At 41.2% G+C, this 19,119-nt stretch overlaps 1 protein-coding gene across 2 annotated transcripts in view; it reads right to left on the bottom strand.

The window, feature by feature from the left end:
* Positions 1–1,527: 1,527 nt before the first annotated feature.
* arl5c (ADP-ribosylation factor-like 5C) overlaps positions 1,528–19,119 on the bottom strand; it is a 66,485-nt gene continuing 48,893 nt past the window's right edge. Inside the window, exons 4-6 of one of the 2 annotated variants that reach the window (XM_073071739.1) lie at positions 14,637–14,720; positions 7,976–8,127; positions 1,528–6,731 (exon numbers count right to left, since the gene is read on the bottom strand). In XM_073071739.1, the coding sequence (XP_072927840.1) occupies positions 6,683–6,731; positions 7,976–8,127; positions 14,637–14,720 (285 nt within the window). In that variant the 3' untranslated portion in view covers positions 1,528–6,682. The remainder of the gene's footprint in view (positions 6,732–7,975; positions 8,128–14,636; positions 14,721–19,119) is intronic. The other variant, XM_073071740.1, reaches the window with a different exon arrangement.

Below are 19,119 nucleotides of genomic sequence, written 5' to 3'. Positions count from 1 at the left end.
AGTGGCACAGCAAGTAGAGCAGCCTCAAATCCAGTGACCAAGGTTCAATACTTATCTCTGATACTGTGTGGAGTCTGCACACTGTTTCCTGAGATTACACAGGCTTCACTCCATGTCCCTAAGAAATGTTTGGCATGCAAATTAGCTGTTGTATAATTGCCTCTAGTACATGGACAAGTGGTCATGGTCAAATCTAGGGGCAAGTCAACAAAAATGTGGGAAAACAAAATTACATTATCATATAAATGGGTTTTTGGTCAATGTGGCCATGGTTGGCCAAATATACCTGTTTGACCAAGCTCTTCTCCTTTATATTTTGGTCACCAGTGGGAAGGTATTGCCATGATTTGTCCACACTATCAGCATCATGTACCAACAGGTTGATCAGTTATTATCAATTTCTATAGGTCAAAACAACAAGTGGCAGGAAATCAGGGATGACTGAACTGAGATGAGCTGAGCATCATTTGGATTTGCAGATTTCAAATGATTTTTAATGAGATTAGTTTTATTTGTCACATGCACATCAAAACAGTGAAATGCACCGTTTACTTCATATGATGTACTGGGGGCAATCTACAAGAGTCACCATGCTTCCAGTGCTAACATAGCATGCCCACAACTTATTAACCCTAACTAATGTCTTTGGAATGAGGGGGGAAACCAGGGCACCTGGAGGAAACCCATACAGTTACACAGAGATCGTACAAAGTCCTTGCAGAGTTGTAAAGTGTGATGCTAAGCACTACACTACCATGCCGCCCCAATGGGAAACAAGGCATGAGTAACATTTGATGCCCAAGACTGATCAATTGTGCAACAGTTACCTTGTGTGCTTTCCAGTCACAAATGCTGAGGAGCAACTCTAGTTGTACAGGTGCACTCATTAATTCATACCAGACATCTGGGGCAAGTTTGCTTACCTGAACTGGAGGGCAAGCAGGTAAAAGTTAAAATGCTAGAAATGTCCTCCAGCTAAAGCAGCATTTGGGAGTGAAATATGGTTAACATTTTATGGATGGACATGAAACTAACACACATTAAGGCTGCTTTTCTCCCCCCAGATACTCTTACCTAATGAGGTTTTCCAGCATCTTTATTATAACTAGATTTAGTCATGGAGCACTATAGTAAAGAAACAGGCCATTCAGTCCATCTAGTCTACGCTGAGCTGTTATTCTGCACCATCCCACTAGTCCATGCCGGACCACAACCCTCCATATTACTCCCACCCATGTACTTATCCAAACTTCTCTTCACTGTTTAAATTGTACCTGCATCCTTCACTAACGCTAGCAGCTCGCTCCACATTCTCACCAGTGAATTTGGTGACATGGCAGTGGATTTAGTCATACAGCATGGAAACAGATCCTTCAGCTCAAACTGGCTAAGATGCTCATCTAAGCTAGTCCTTTTGCCTGCATTTGGCCCATATCTCTCTAAACCTTTCCTATCCATGTACCCATCCAATTCTCATTTGAATGATGTTAATATTGCTTTTTAAAAGCATTAGTCACACACACAAAATAATGATTATAAAAATCTCAAAAAGTTTATTTAAAACACATGCTGCATCACATGTCCTTGGAATGAAATGTTTCATATTCATTTACAGTTTGAGCAGAGTGCAACATTGTCAGTAATATGACCTTTTCAATACTGGCTCATTCTCACTTTTGAGGTGAGTCCCCTGTTAAATATTAATACTTAAATAGGTTAAAAACCAAAGAAAACTGATGATGCTGACAACTGAGTGTCTGGTGCCAGTATCACCAAATAAAGCTACATGATCCGAGGTCTCAAAAACCAAGACAGTAATCATGTTTACAAAAATGGTCTGTCAGGAACCAGGAAGGAAAACACATAATGAATATCCAGACAGCACAGTCTCCATTGAGATTAAGTTCACATTTGGTGGAGGTAGAGTGTTTACCAAATCTGTTGGGTCAATTTGAACTACAAAAAGATGCCTGAAATCTTAAAACTTCATCTATGCTTAAAAATCTAAAGGAGCATTGTTCGAACCACTGTCCCACAGAGACAACTACTTGACAGTGATTTGGTTCAGGGAGATGTGCATAATACAAGCTGATAAAAGTTCCCTGAAAGTATTGTACCATTCTGTTGGCATCTCAATAAATCACACTACTGAGTGACACATTGGTTTACACTTCAGCACCAGGTAATTACTGGGTTCCAACAGCATTTCATTAAAATTTTACTTCTAAAAAAAACCATCCTAAATTTGCTAAGGCAGGTTAAATATCATAAGACCACGCTTTCCCTTTTTTGCAAGGGTGTCAATCCACTCCCCAAACCATCACAGCCACTGTGAAAGTAGTAATTTTAAAGAGTGCATTCTGCTAGTTTAAGTCATTAATTGGCTAAAAGCACCTCCAGCAATGTGGCACTTAAATGTTTGAAAAGCTTGGAAAGAGATTTTTCTAACAATGCTCTACAACCATTCACAATATATCTGAAGGTTTGCCATTCTCAATGACAAAGGAAATGCTTAAGCAGATGCAAGACCAAATTGAAATTATAACTATTCTCCACAGTCACTAACTGACGTGGTCAATAATTTTCATGCAATATGATCAGGAGCAATTTAGCATGAATACAAGTTGATGACATTGGCATGTTTACTCCAGCCTGTGTCGCAAACTCTCTCTCCTGTCCCAAGGAAGAGTGTTAGCGGGCAGTAACTTGTAAAAGCTCCAGCCCAGAATGAAGGAGGAGGCAGCCTTCCCTGGAACCTCAGAAAATAAATCGTGCAGATCTCATCTTACCACAAACCGAGGCAAAACCTCGTGGCCGTAGACACTACTTTAAGCTAAACCAACAGGACAACTCATTCGCAAAAACAGCAAAGCCTCAGAAAACCACCAGATGAACTGTTTTTCATATTAGGTGAGAACAGTAAACCATTGCATACACAAGAACCAATGACATCTGCACACTTAAAAGGATGATTTTAAAAATACACAATTTGCACAGTGACAGATTTTTGCATTGAAATCATTGTACCTCAGAGGGTCAAAGTGTTTAGAAACCTTTCTATTTTTAGGAATGAAAGAAGGGAGACAGTGAACCAAAAATCTTTTGATATAATCTCAAGACCTCATCATCAACCATCTCCAATGAACCTATTCACAACACTTACCCTCAGAACCACCATATTCAGCTAAACATTTATTGAGGAACTATCAAAAACCCATGAAGCCACAAGACTTGAGATGTAGGTGTTGAGTGAATAGCCTCTCAAATTGTGATGCAAGGAATAACAATAGCTGGAGCATATAACAAAACCTATCAATGTAAGGCAGGGATTTATGCAAATTCCTGAGTACCAAATGCTTCCACAATGAATCTATTTATGTATGCAGCAGTTTCTGACTGAACAATTGAAAGATGACTTGCTCAATCCCGCTGCCCATTCTTGGCAAGAACTCACCGACCAGAATGCATGCCATGCCCTGTCTCGTCTCCATTCCCTTCCAACAAGGATCAATTCTCAGGCACCATTTCAAGTGTTCAAGCTGTGATGACAGGTCATTTTAGCAGATAACTAAATTTACACCAATCCCATCTTCATTGTCAATAAATTCCAGCTGCAGTTACTAAATAGGTGGAACCGTGACAATACTGAAGGATGTGAAGGAGAGCCTAGAGTCTGAGGCAGGAAAAGAAGGTTCCTGCTCTTTGAGACTATGTTCACTCAGTGGTGCCATGCCCCTTTAAAATCTGAAAGGAACCTCTATCTCTATGAAACCCTTAACTCATTGATCAAGTTGGCAATTTGTGTTTAAAAGGCAGCAGCAATATTAAAACTAAAATATTCAGGCAGATGTAAATTGTGATGAGGTAGAATCAGACAGTTATCCCGATATTCTGATTCAATATTTTTTACAAAATGAGTGGGGTTATTTAGTAAATTTACCTCAGTTAGATGTGGCTGAAGTGGTTTCAATGACATTCACATGATGCTCAACACTTGCAACAGATGCTGTACAATAATGGGATTCCATTCCAGACGCAGCCTTAAGTACACTCCTTCATGCTAAGGGATGTAACTGGTCGATTTAGTGTTTTGCTCTGAAATCTGTACTTGTAGTTCCTATTTCAGCATCCATGCAAGTATAGACATTGTAAGTGACCCACTATTTATAAATCAACAACATTTAAAGAACCAAAGTAACTCCCCCTACTGGAAGTTTGTCTAAACTCTTTGACCTGATTTCAAACTTGTGAGTTCTGCAGGGTGCCACATTGAAATAAAGTTAAACCCACTTCAGACTGCAAAGGTAACAAAACTAAGTGCGACAATTTAACATTATCCTGAGTGAGCTAATGATACCAGCACAATACTTTTGAAACCCCACTCAAAATTCAACCAAGGGTTAAGAAATATAATTGCATTGTACGAGCTTTATGGATTAGTTTGCAAGCTTCAAGCATGCCACTATTCACCCATTATCCTGCAAGCTGTGTCACCCCTTCCATTATGAGTGCATGAGCCTGTGGGAGGCTGGGGAGGAGGAGAAAATGGATTTTAACAAAGTGAAAATTTCTCATGCAAGGGTTAAAAAGGGTAGAAAGGTTAAATCATGCTGAATTTTCACCTTTGAATGGACCAGACTGTTGTCAAGTTAGATGCTGCACAGATACTGGGTTCATAGAAGGAAACAGCTGAATGCCTGAAGTTTGCAGAGATATTCTCTCTGTACACCCGTAAAGCAGAGGCACATAAAGTCACATAAAAGAAAATAAATGGAAACATCAGCTGTGGGAACACATCTAAGAGTTCATCTACTAAGGTCTGACAGTCAGTCTGGTAGTGAAGCAAAACCGAAATTAGGAGCAATTTTGAGCAATCCAATTTTGGACAGAGGCACCAATTCATCCATTCTGCCACTGAGGTACAGGATCACTTAATAGATTTGCTGGAGCTTTCCGAATATCAACTGTTACAGAACTGGAGGGCAAACAGAAATATTTAAATCCAATTGTAGTGTTAGCAAGTTAGGATGTCTGCTGTACGGAAATGAAACACTGATATCAGCTTTACAAGACAAACCAGATCCATCCACCCACCTCTGCCTATATTGTTTGAAAAATAATCACATTTTACAGTTTTCTCACAAGGCACTAAACTCAAAGCCAGGAGGACTGCAGCTTGAACTCTTATTTTTGGTGCTTGAGATATGAAGGAAGTCCACAAGTATTCCCAGAAGATTAGCACATTAGACAGAGAGGCTTGCAGTCATGCAAGGTAGATACCAGGGGTTAACCACCAATTTCTCCATATGAAAGAGCTATGTATTTGGTAGCATAGTTATACTGATGTGGTTTCCTTTCATTTCTATCCTTCAAAGTTGGAATTTGGGAACTATTAATAGAATAACCACAGTATGATATGCTGTGAGGTTATCTTTTCTCAAGTGGATTCCAATTTAAATAGGGAACAAATTCAGATTGTAGTTGATCCAGTAAATTTGCTTTTCCAAGTCTCTCTGACTAATGCTTCCCATTGCTTGATTACTTAATTCCAAGCTAGTATCAACGTTGCTTGCTTGCCTGGGCTGAAGGTTAAAGCAGCACTACACAGAAACCCTGGCACAAAACCTCAACTATCAAACCTGTTTAAACAGATAGTATTAGGGTAGGAATTAATTGTGAGTAACAGTAAGCAGTTCTGCTGGGGTGCTTCATTCAACCAATGGGAGAAACAGATCTTGATGAAATGTGCTCTATAAATGGAGCAATTGAAAACCTGCTGTCCCACACCAGCCACTATATTCAAGAGGTGCATACCTGATAGTCTGCTCCAAGTATTTCCATTAATGAGTGACTAGAATGCAGCAACTGAAACCTCTCCCATCCTTCTAACTTTGAGATGCCTTTTACACTGGGAAAAGTGAGCTAACATAGTGTGCTGAACACTGGGATAGTTTCGTAGAACTGACTGATGTTAGCTTTGCACTCAGGAGCAAAATTATATAAAAGTATCAAAGCTTTTCAGAAGCTTCAAAGCTCCAGTTATTCAAGCCCTAAAACAGACTAATACTGATCAGTGATCTAATGATATGCCATTCGATAGAATAAAACTACAGCAAATTAAAAAGAAGCATTTCCATTCCTGAGGTTCAAAATAATTAAATACTCTTGGTAGTCAGGTTGGGAATAAAAAGCATATCCCAAGGTTCAGGCCACACACAAGTCCTGAAGCTGCAAGCACAATTACCAACCCAACTCAGTGCTGCTCGAGTACTCAAGGTTACCCTGGAGACTCTAGAGGTGCAGACTGCAAGCAGCTTTATTGTTTCACTCTTCTGTCTCAGCCCATATGGATCCATGGTTAGCATTTAGCTTCCTGGAGAATTCAGTGAATTAATTTGTTCTGCAACTCGGACTGCAAGAGGTTAAAATCCAGCACATTTGGTCAGGGCCAACGTGCCATTACTCTTTCCATCAGCTTTCGCCCACCAGGATAGTTGTCCTTCTGTTTTTGTGCCAACAGCTTTGAATAGAAGAACTCTCTGGGATTCAGAATTCAAGTGCCCCAGGTTGGGGTAACCTTCCAGTATTTCACGAACTGTCTTCTAAGAACAAGGCACAGAGCCAATACACTTGGCGACATAAGAGTGAATTCCTTCCAAAGGCCTTTTCTGTTGGCAAGTATCTACTTTGCTGCTGTTTTCATTGTCATCCACTCCAGCCCTTGACCCAACCTGAAAGTATAAGAAATCAAGTAAGCACACAACAATCTGAATCAGAAATACATAGCTGGTCGCTCAACATCACTGTATCTAAACCCTGACTGATAAAGCCTCTCTTAATATTTAGATAGTCAAAACTGCCCAATGCATCACTGGCATCAACCTACCCACCATTCAAGGACATATATACAGAAAGGTACTGGAAAAGGACCAGTAACATCATGAAGGACTCCACTCACCCTACTCATGGTGTGTTTATCCTACTCCCATCAGGGAGGAGGCAACACAGCACCCACACCAGGACCACCAGACTCAAAAACAATTACTTTCCTCATGCAGTACAGCTGATCACACCTCCACCCAATAACCGACCCCTCCATACCCCCAAGCACCACTTTATCATTTCCTATCAGTCACCTTATGTGCAGACACACACTTAGCGTCACTTTATGGATATACAATTAATCTAGACGTACAAGCTGTGTTACATATTGTGATTTTTCTTATTGTGTTCTTTATTTTACTGTGTTTGTTTGTGTTGCATTGGATCTGGAGTAATATTTGCATGGGTCTCCTTTACACTTGCATACTGGAAATAACATTAAACAATGAATCTTACTGATGCTACATGCTTTTAAGGCAATTACTTGCTAATCCTGTTATGCAGCACTTGTCCCACTAACTGTTTTAATGCTACTACAGCTCTGTTTTAAAGCTGGGCTGTTAGAAAAGCTAAATATTAATTTATAAAGGAATATTTAATTGAGCAAATTCTTTTTAACCAATTCAATACCTTTCTCAACAGATGAGACTAAATGTGTTAATGGTAAATAGCTCTATTCCAAGATTCGACTGGAACTAGTGCAAACATTAAAATGGATTTTAGATCTTCAAAATTTTAATTGTCAGCCACCGCCGAAGTCAAACTGAGATGAAAAATTAATACCCCACTAGTTTAGTGGGGTTGTTTATTAAATAAATTTTCCAATTTTTTTTTATAATCTGTTAAGAGGAGTTGTGGTTTTTTGATTATATTATATATAACAGTGTAACATTATACCTATTTGATTTTGACAATATATACTTTTCTTTATTGCTGTTTATGTCTTTTGTATTATCTGTTTGCTAAACTTCTCCTCTGATTTGTATTTTTTTCTACTGAAAATCAATAAAAAGATTGAAAAATGAAATGAAATGAAAAATTGAAACACCCTTCACCATAATCAGGCAGAATCCCAGCCCATTGTAATACTAACCCTTCGCCTGTGAGTGCACAACAGGCCTGTATGTGCCATGGGTGATCTTTGATAGAAGTTAGTGTTAGAAACTTGGAAATTTCAGCTGCTGACATGGAATTCTTCATGTCTTGCTTATTGGCGAATACTAGCACAGCGGCCTTTCGGAGATCCTACAAATGAGAACAAGCCAGTGTCACAAGCTTTAGTGAGGAAAGCAATACCAAAAAGAGCATTTCATCACCAACAAAGCAAAACGGAGCAAATCACACCTGGTTATGGGCGGCATGGTAGCATATAGCGGTTAGTATAATGCTATTACAGTGCCAGAGACCTGAGTTCAATTCTGGATCCTGCCTGCAAAGAGTTTGTACATTATCCCCATGACTATGGGTGTTACAGTTTCCTCCCACATTCCAAAGACATATGGGTTAGTAGATTTAATTGGTTGCACGGGCGTAATTGGGTGGCACGGGTTCATTGGGCCAGAAGGGCTTGTTATGGCATTGTTGGTTGGTTGGCATCTATCTGTCTCGAAGGACAATGGGTGATCATCACAAACCTGGGTGAAAGGTATGGAGATCCTGAGATGCCCAGTCGTCAAGATCCCCGCCAGCCTCACCAGTGTAGTTCAAAGGAAAGCTTATGAAGCAATATATTTGGCACCAGCTTAGAAACATAGACAGAAGCATACAGCACAATACAGGCCCTTCGGCCACAATGCTCTGCCGAACGTGTACTTACTTTAGAAGTTACCTAGGGTTTCCAATAGCCCTCTATTTTTCTAAGCTCCATATACCTGTCCAGGAGTCTCTTAAAAGACCCTATTGTATCCGCCTCCACCACCATTGCCAGCAGCCCATTCCACGCGCTCACATCTCCTCTGTACTACTTCCAAGCACTTTAAAACTGTGCCCTCTCCTGTTAGCCATTTCAGCCCTGGGAAAAAGCCTCTGACTATCCACACGATCAATGTTTCTCATCATCTTATACACCTCTATCAGGTCACCTCTCATCCTCTGTCGCTCCAAGAAGAAAAGGCCAAGTTCATTCAACCTATTCTCTTAAGGCATGCTCCCCAATCCAGGCAACATCTTTGTACCCTTTCTATAGTTTCCACAACTTTCTTGTGGTGAGGTGACCAGAAATGAGCACAGTACTCTAGTAGGGTCTGACCAGGGTCTGAAATAGCTGTAACATTACCTCTTGGCTCTTGAACTCAATCCCACGGTTGATGGCCAATGCACCGTATGCCTTCTTAACCACATAGTCAACCTGCACAGCAGCTTTGAGTGTTTTATGGACTCGGACCCCAAGATCCCTCTGATCCTCTACACTGCTAAGAGTCTTACCATTAATACTATATTCTGCCATCATATTTGACCTACCAAAATGAACCACCTCACACTGACCTGAGTTGAACTCCATCTGCCACTTCTCAGCTCAGTTTTGCATTCTATCAATGTCCCGCTGTAATCTCTGACAGCCCTCCACACTATCCACAACACCTCCAACCTTTGTGTCATCAGCAAATTTACAAACCCATCCCTCCACTTACTCATCCAGGTCATTTATAAAAATCATGAAGAGAAGGGGTCCCAGAACAGATCCCTGAGGTACACCACTGGTCACTCACCTCCATGCAGAATATGACCCATCTACAACAACAACTCTTTGCCTTCTGTGGGCAAGCCATTTCTGGCTCATAAGGCACGACCTTCCTTTGTTGACTATTTCTAATCATATTATGCCTCTCCAAATGTTCATAAATCCTGCCTCTCAGGATCTTCTCCGTTAACTGACCAACCACTGAAGTAAGACTCACTATTCTATAATTTCCTGTGCTATCTCTACTCCCTTTCTTGAATAAAGGAACAACATCCGTAACCCTCTAATCCTCCGTAACCTCTCCCATCCCCATTGATGATGCAAAGATCATTGCCAGAGGCTCAACAATCTCCTCCCTCGCCTCCCACAGTAGCCTGGGGCACATCTCATCCGGTCCCGGTGACTTATCCAACTTATTGTTTTCCAACAGCTCCAGCACATCCTCTTTCTTAATGTCTATATGCTCAAGCTTTTCAGTCCACTGTAAGTCATCCCTACAATCGCCAAGATCCTTTTCCATAGTGAATACTGAAGCAAAGTATTCACTAAGTACCTCTGCTATTTCCTCCGGCTCCATACACACTTCCCCACTGTCACACTTGATTGGTCGTATCCTCTCTCATCTTTATCCTCTTGCTCTTATAAATTTTTGAAGGGCGCACCTGGATTTGAACCAGGGACCTCTTGACCTGCAGTTAAGAGCTCTACCACTGAGCTAGACCCCCACATTGACTGCAGGGGCTGCTGGAAGGATGTTCGATGATGTCCAGCTGCCTTAGGGGCCCCACTCTGGATTTGCTGTGTGGATTCACCCCCGTAACCTTCATCTCTCCCGAGGCTGCCCACAAGGTAGTGAGTCTATTTACCCATAGCTGGGGATCAGGTTCACTACATGAGGCTTGCTGTTGGAGAGGCTATGTACCAGTAGGGCCGGAATTACACATTCAGCTCTCCTTTTTGCAAGACTGCTAGCCAGCAGTGGACGTGGAAAGTGAGAGCAACAAGCACTACCCACTACAGCACTGTATCTCGAAAACTAAACTAAAAATCTGGTTATTCTTCTGTATTCCAACATCAGTTTTCAAACCGCTTGAATGTGATCAAGAAGCTAACCCATTGACATTTTTGGGCAACATTGTAGCACAGTTGATAGTGCCACAGTCTCACTGCTCCAGCAATACAGGTTCAATTCTGACCTCTGCTGCTGTGTGTAGTTCCCACATTCTCTGTGATATGTGGAGATCCTCTGTCTGGTTTCCTCCAACAGAATGCCCATTTCTAACTTCTTCAGAACTTTGAGGTACACATCATCTCCTATTGAAAAGCAGCTGGCACATCCAAAATGCTTGCTGGCACTGATAACACCCTGATCCAGTGGCTTCTTAACACCCTGCCACTACCCAGTACACATCTTATCTGATTGCCTTCCGCCACCTCTCCACGACTTCACACACTCTCATGTTGCACTGGTCAATTTTCATCTTTTATTGCTGCTGTTTCACACATATATACAACTGCTTGCTTTATTACAATAGTGGCAGTAACATTATGCTGTCGTACATAAACATCCACCTCACACTTTATGTCAACCTGTCCACTTTCAGGCCATGCCACTCAGGGACTTACACATTGTGTTTTGCACCAAGGCCCAGAGGAAATATGTTTCGTTCAGCTGCGTGCATATATATGGTTGAATGGCAATTAAATTTGAACTAATGCAGCAGATTCCATCTTTTATAATAGTGTTAAGCAATGGTGTTCAGAGTAAAAATGGAGGGCTATGTAGGTGAGATGGGTTAGATTGACCTTGGAGTAGGTTAAAAGGTCAGCACAACATTGTGGGCTGAAGGCCCGTACTGTGCTGCAGTGTTCTATGTTAAACAGACGCTTGGAGTGGTAGGTTAATTTGCTGTTGTAAACTGCTCCTGGTTTGGAGGTGAGACTTAGATTCTGGGAGTTAATGGGAATGTGGGGGGTAGGGGTAGAATGAAGTGGGATAGCGATAGGAGAGCACAGATTCGTTAGGCTGAAGGGTCTATTGCTATCATGTGCAACTCCTAGGGCCATTATGAAGTTATGAAAAGGCAGTGACTGGGGGCTTAAGTGATGCATTAAGATTTTACGGTAATTTGGAAGATCCATTGTATACAGATACAATATGGACCACATTAACATGCAATGCATATTGAAATTGTTGTGTACAGTGGCAAACTGACAGTTGGGCAGGTTTATTTTTCTCAACCTTTTCTTTCCCAGTTTAATGGGGAGATAAACCACACATTGAATTAGAGCCTGGTCAGATTAGAAAATCTCAGATGTCAGTCAGATCAAAGCACCACTGCAAGCAATCAGTGAGAACCCACTCTGCCTGACATGCCTGCTGCTTACAGTATTGTCTGACAACATAACCCAAAGGTAAATGGAGCACCAGCAGAAGGACACCAGCCAGCCAAACACTTGATATTAAGAAGCATCTTGCTGAGTTAGAATACAGAAGTGTACAGAAACTGGTGGATACAGCCCAGTCTATCACAGTCAAAGCCTTCTCCACAACTGAGCACACTTACAAGGAGCACTGCCACTAGAAAGCAGAATCCATCATCAAGGACCCCCATCATCCAGGCCACATTCTTTTCTCGCTACTACCATTGAGCAGGAGATACAGAAGCCTTAGCCCCCACACCACCAGTTTCAGGAACAGCTATCCGTTTCCTAAATCAGTGTGGACAATTTCATTCACCTCAACACCAAACTGATTCGACAACCTACGGACTCACTTTCAAAGATTCCACAACTCATGTTCTATATACAGTTGCAAGAAAAAAGTTTGTGAACCCTTTGCAATTACCTGGTTTTCTGCATTAATTACTCAAAATGTGGAAGATCTTTAACCGTCAAAATAATAGACCAACACAATCTACCTAAACTAATAACACAAAAAAAATTGTACTTTTTCTTGTTAATACTGAATACACCATTTAAACAATTACAGTCTGGGTTCAAAAAAGTACGTGAATCTCTGGGGTAATGCCTTCTACAAAAGCTATTTGGAGTCAGGTGTTCCAATCAATGAGATGAGATTGGAGGTGTGGGTTGTAGAGGTGCCCTGTCCTATATAAAAAAAGACACACAAGGTCAGGTTACTGACAAAGCCTGCTCTCCTCAAGAAAGATCTGTTTATGTGCACCATGCCTCGATCAAAACAACTTGCAGAGGACCCTAGAAGAAGAATTGTAGAGATGCATGAAGCTGGAAAAGGCTGCAAGAGCATTTCTAAAGACCTGAGTGTTCATCAGTCCACAGTAAGAGAAATGGTCTACAAATAAGAGAAATTGTCTACAAATAAGAGAAATTGTCTACAAATGGAGCAAACTCAGTACCGTTGCACTGTCCCTAGGAGTGGGCATCCTGCAGAGATCACACCAAGACCGCAATGTGCAATGCTGAAGGAGGTGAAAAAGAACCCAGTGGTAACAGCAAAAGACCTGAAGAAATCTCTGGAACTTACTAAAGTCTCTGTTCACGTGTTCACTATAAGTAAAACACTGAACAAGAATGGTGCTTATGGAAGGACACCATGAAGGAAACCACTGCTCTCCTTAAAAATATTGCTGCATGTCTCATGTTTGAGAAAGACCACCTGGATGTTCCACAACACCTCTGGGACAACATTCTGTGGATAGATGAGATAAAAGTTGAACTTTGTGGCAGAAGCACATTTGGAGGAAAAAGGGCAGTGCATACTAACACCAAAACCTCATCCCATCTGTGAAGCATGGTGGAAGGAGCACCATGGACAGCTTGCATTTGTTGAGGGAACAATGAATTCAAAATTGTATCAAGACATTTTATTGGAAAATGTCAGGGTTACAGTCCGTCACCCAAAGCTTAATAAAAGTTGGATGATGCAACAAGATAATGATCCAAAACACAAGAGTAATTCAACAACAGAACGGTTTAAAAAGGACATTCATGCTTTGGAATGGCTGAGTCAGAGTCCAGAGCTTAACCCCATTGAGATGCTGTGGCATGACCTGAAGGAAGTTGTTCATGCAAGGTATCTCAGAAATATTGAATTGAAACCTTTTTGTATGGAGGAATGGTCTAAAATTCCTCCTCACCGTTGTGCAAGTCTGATCAGCAGCTACAGGAAATGTTTGGTGGAGGTTATTGCTGCTAAAGGAGATTCCATCATTTATTAAATACAAGCATTCACATACTTTTTTCCAGCTTGGACTGAATGATTAAACAATGTGTTCAACAAAGACATAAAAAGTACAATTGTTTGTGTTATTAGTTTAGGCAGACCATGTTTGTCTATTATTCTGACTAAGGTGAAGATCAAACCATATTTAGTGAGTAATTAATGCAGAAAACCAGATAATGGCAAAGGGTTCACATATGTTTTCTTGCCACTGTACATACACTCTATGTATTTTGCAGTTTGTCTTTTCCATGTTGGTTGTTTGACCATCTTTATGTATAGTTTTTAATAAATTCTATTTATTTTCCTGTAATGTCTGCAAGAAAAAGAATGTTATTGTAGTATATGGTGACAATAATGTACTTTGATAATGAATTTTCGTTGACTTTAATGAGGTAGTCTTTACTACCTGCCTGGGCAGTGAAACCGACAGGTTCAGTACTCTCTGGGAAAAGCAGTTCCTCTTCATCTCCATCTTAAATTTACTCCCATGAAGCTTGAGGCTATGTCCCCTAATTCTAGTCTCACCTACCAGAGGAAAAGACTAACCGATCTCTATCTCATCTTTGAGGGTGTGATGACAAAAGCAGTAAAGAGTTGAATGTCCAAAACTTGGGACCTTGGAAGCTGTAGGGGTCATTCCCACTGGTGAAGCAAAATTGAACATCTGCAAAATGATAGAACTGACTGGAGGGGAGTGTGAAAGAGAGCAAGCTTGGTCTGTATGGCTTGGAAGGTTACAGAAATGTATAGAATATACAAATATGATAACGGATTGAAAGCTCTTGGTGATGTGGTATTTGTTGCAAATTAAATTTTCCTCTTGCATTTTACAACTTGCACGATTCCATTTTAGGAACAAATAGTTACCTCATGTGCCAGCATTTTGTAGAGTTCTTCTTTTGTCAGCATGAGCCGCTCTCTATCTGTGCTGTCGACAACTAGAATAACGAACTGCAAAGAAATATACACATCATAATTCCATCTGCTGACCAGTTTTATGCACCTTTAGCTTCTCATACTCCACTGCTACTCTTTTTTAAAAACAGTTAATAGGGAATTAATACTATTCAGGTCAAAATCAGGTATGGAACTTGCTCCAAACTAATTGTACAACATCTATTTGGAAAGAAGTCTCTTAAACATGAGAGTTCTTCAGATGCTGGAAATCTTGAGCAACACACAAAATACTGAAGGAACAGCATTCTCATCTCTCCTTAGCCAGCCATTTATATGCAAGTCACCATTACTTCTGGTAAGATGGTGGCACGTGCAAAAACATCAGCCTGTCAGGGCCAAAGGTGCCTTTTGCTTTGTAAAATTTGTTTTTTTAAAATATATAAACGATCCAAAGACAATTCTACTTCAAGACTTTCGGATACTGCAGGGTTACTCCAGTGAGCTGCTTGTCGATCCAGAGTCGCTGAATTGGTGTTGGCCACAGGAACAGCCGGGTTGTTAGAGGAGCCGGTTTGAGTACAGAGGACCTGGCTGCAGACCATGTTGCTGCCTGCTATTCAAAGGCTTTGAAGTTGGTGTGCAAAGGTGGCATGCAGTATAACCACGGGAGATTGTCGCGGACATTTCACTTGTGATCGCAAGACTGTCGGACAGTGACAATGTAAGTTGCCGCAGGCCAGTTACCTTTGTCTGGTAGCGCAACGGGTGACATGCGAGCTGTGTAATGCCAGTTGCAGTGAGCACTAGGCCTGTCTGCTGCTGCAGACCAAGTGAAGAGAAGCGGAAGCGTTACAGCGTCACACCCGCGCTTGGCTGGGGGCTGACCTCTCCCTTCGTTGCTGCCCTCACAAGTTTGAGTGGTGGAATGACAAGCTGGATTGTATATGTCTGCGCACTGCTGGAAGACTGCACCATCGATTGCCTGTCATTTTCACTCAGGGTCTTGGACTAATAAATATACATGTGATATATATCTGCCTGTCTGTACATATACACATATATATACACACACATATATGTACATATATATTATACACACACACACACACAGTTGCATGCAAAAGTTTGGGCACCCCAAGAGATTTGAGCTCTCAGATAACTTTTACCAAGGTCTCAGACCTTAATTAGCTTGTTAGGGCTATGGCTTGTTCACAATCATCGTTAGGAAAGGTCAGGTGATGCAAATTTCAAAGCTTTATAAATACCCTGACTCCTCAAACCAGCAGCCATGGGCTCCTCTAAGCAGCTGCCTAGCACTCTGAAAATTAAAATAAATCGATGCCCTCAAAGCAGGAGAAGGCTATAAGAAGATAGCAAAGCGTTTTCAGGTAGCCGTTTCCTCAGTAATTAAGGAATGGCAGTTAACAGGAACAGTGGAGGTCAAGTCGAGGTCTGGAAGACCAAGAAAAAACTTTCCGAGAGAACTGCTTGTAGGGTTGCTAGAAAGGCAAATCAAAACTCCCGTTTGACTGAAACAGACCTTCAGGAAGATTCAGCAGACTCTGGAGTGAAGGTGCACTGTTCCACTGTGCAGTGACACCTGCACAAATATGACCTTCATGGAAGAGTCATCAGAAGAAAACCTCTCCTGCATCCTCACCACAAAATTCAGCATCAGAAGTTTGCAAAGGAACATCTAAAGAAGCTTGATGCATTTTGGAAACAAGTCCTGTGGACTGATGAAGTTAAAGTAGAACTTTTTGGCTGCAATGAGCAAAGGTACGTTTGGAGAAAAAAGGGTGCAGAATTTCATGAAAAGAACACCTCTCCAACTGTTAAGCTCGGGGGTGGATCGATCATGCTTTGGGCTTGTGTTGCAGCCAGTGGCACGGGGAACATTTCACTGGTACAGGGAAGAATTAATTCAATTAAATACCAGCAAATTCTGGAAGCAAACATCACACTGTCTGTAAAAAAAAAAGCTGAAGATGAAAAGAGGATGGCTTCTACAACAGGATAATGATCCTAAACACACCTCAAACTCCACAATGGACTACCTCAAGAGGCGCAAGTTGAAGGTTTTGCCATGGCCCTGACAGTCCCCCCCCCCCCGACCTAAACATCATCGAAAATCTGTGGATAGACCTCAAAAGAGCAGTGCATGCAAGATGGCCCAAGAATCTCACAGAACTAGAAGCCTTTTGCAAGGAAGAATGGGCGAAAATCCCCCAAACAAGAATTGAAAGACTCTTAGCTGACTATGGAAAGCATTTACAAGTTGTGATACTTGCCAAAGGGGGTGTTACTAAGTACTGACCGTACAGGGTGCCCAAACTTTTGCTTTGGGCCCTTTTCCTTTTTTGCTATTTTGAAACTGTAAAAGATGGAAATAAAAAAGTAATCTTGCTTAAAATATTAAAGAAATTATTAACTTTTTGCCTTTTGGAAATCAGGTCATCTTTTACTCGCTTAGCCATTCACAGTAACAGAAATTTTGACCAGGGGTGCCCAAACACACACACACAAACAAGTTCTCTCTCCAGCACTTGTTGTCTGAACATGTACAGACTGTTTTTTCTTGTCATTATTCCCTAAACAATGCAGTATAACAACTATTTTACATAGCATTTACATTGTATTAGGTATTGTAAGTAATTGAGAGATGATTTAAAGTTTATGGGAGGATGTGCATAGGTTACCACGGATCGGGAATTGGAAAAAAAACACTTAAGTTTTCTAAGTAGCAACAGGTACATTGGGTATTATTTAGCGTCAGTTAGTCAAACGTTTGTCTTAGTATATAGTATATATTTTACCTTTCTATGCATATAAAACACTTAAGAAACGTATGTATTTCAATAATTAAACCACTGCATTGCTTAGTAATAATTGTAGCTTTCATCGGGGCAGGGCCTTCACATGCTCCATTATTCTCACTTTATCCTTTAAAATTGTTCCGATCATTGACCGACTGTAGCCTAATGCTTTTCCAATGACCGATGGCGTTTCACCTCTTTCCAATTGCTTTATTATTTCCACTTTATTTTCAATCGTGATAGTTTTCCAGAACAGAAACACTGCGGGCTTGAGCAACCACGTTTTTTGGTATCCACCGGGGGGTCCCGGAACCAATCCCCCGCAGATAAGTAGGGCCGACTATATACATACACACACATCTATACAGTATATATCTATATATATTTCTTTGAGTGCATATGCTTCTTCACTCGCTATTTTGAATGTTTTGTACCTTGGTCCCAGAGGAACACTGTCTTGTTCAGCTGTGTCTCTGTGTGGTTGAATGATAATTAAGCTTGATTTGATTTGAAAAGTACACCATTAGACCAGGGACATTGTGGCTACCATGATGCCAAATTAATCTAACCTCCTCTTGCTGCACATGATCCATACCGCTCCATATTCAGGTGCCTGTCTAAAAGGCTCTATTGTATCTGCTTCCATTACCACCCCTGGCAGCATCATTCAGACACCCACGACTCTTAGTAAAAAAAAACACAAATACAACTTTAGCGTAGTGGTTAGCATGACGCTATTACAGCTTGCGGTGTCCGAGTTTGGAGCTCAATCCTGATGTCCTCTATAAAATGGTTGTATGTCCTCCACATGGAATGCGTGGGTTTTCTCCGGGTGCTCAAGTTTCCTGTTTTCTCCGGATGCTCAAGTTACCACCCACAGTCCAAAGACATATCAGTTAGCAAGTCTATTGGTCACTGTAAATTGTCCCATGATTAGGCTACAGTTAATTTGGGAGTTGTCAAGGGTTGCTGGGTGGTGTAGCTCAAAGGGCCTATTCTGCACTGTATCTCCAACTAAGTAAACAAATAAACAAACAAATTCTGCTGGTGGTGAAATTCTAGAGCAACACAAAATGCGGAAGGAACTCAGCAAGTCACGGAGGGGAAAAAAAAGTAGATTTTGGACTTGTTTGTTGGAGCTAGTCATCAAGGTGAAGTGACATGAGCATTTACAGGAAGAGTATCACTTTGTTTCACTAAAGTAACAGTGCATTGTTCTGGTCAAAAAAGGCCTACTGCCAATGCTTACTTCAAGTATGTTTAATAAATAGCTTGCAATTGAGCTGAATTAAATACCACCATTATAAGGAGCACTGCCAGAAGAAAAAAAGCATTCATCAAGGACCTCTATCATCTGCTTACTTCTTCAGCAGTTTCATTGGGGCACGACTGCGCAAGCACTTGGACGTCAGCCAATGAGAACAGTGAGAAGAGTTTAAAAGGAGATGGTTATTTCTTCAGCGGTTTGATCGGAGTACGATTGCACAAGCGCGTGGACATCAGCCAGGTAGAACAGGGAGAAGAGTTTAAAAGGAGACAGCTTTATAGAGTGGGTGGGAGTAGAGGGAGACAGAGTACGAAGGCTTTGGCTCAATGGGGCTTAGGTGATACCAGGTCGAGGGGAGGTTGGTTGCCTG

This window comes from Hemitrygon akajei, chromosome 18 (genome assembly GCF_048418815.1).
Source record: "Hemitrygon akajei chromosome 18, sHemAka1.3, whole genome shotgun sequence".
NCBI classification, from domain to species: Eukaryota; Metazoa; Chordata; class Chondrichthyes; order Myliobatiformes; family Dasyatidae; genus Hemitrygon; species Hemitrygon akajei.
This window is presented reverse-complemented; position numbering and strand designations above follow the sequence as displayed.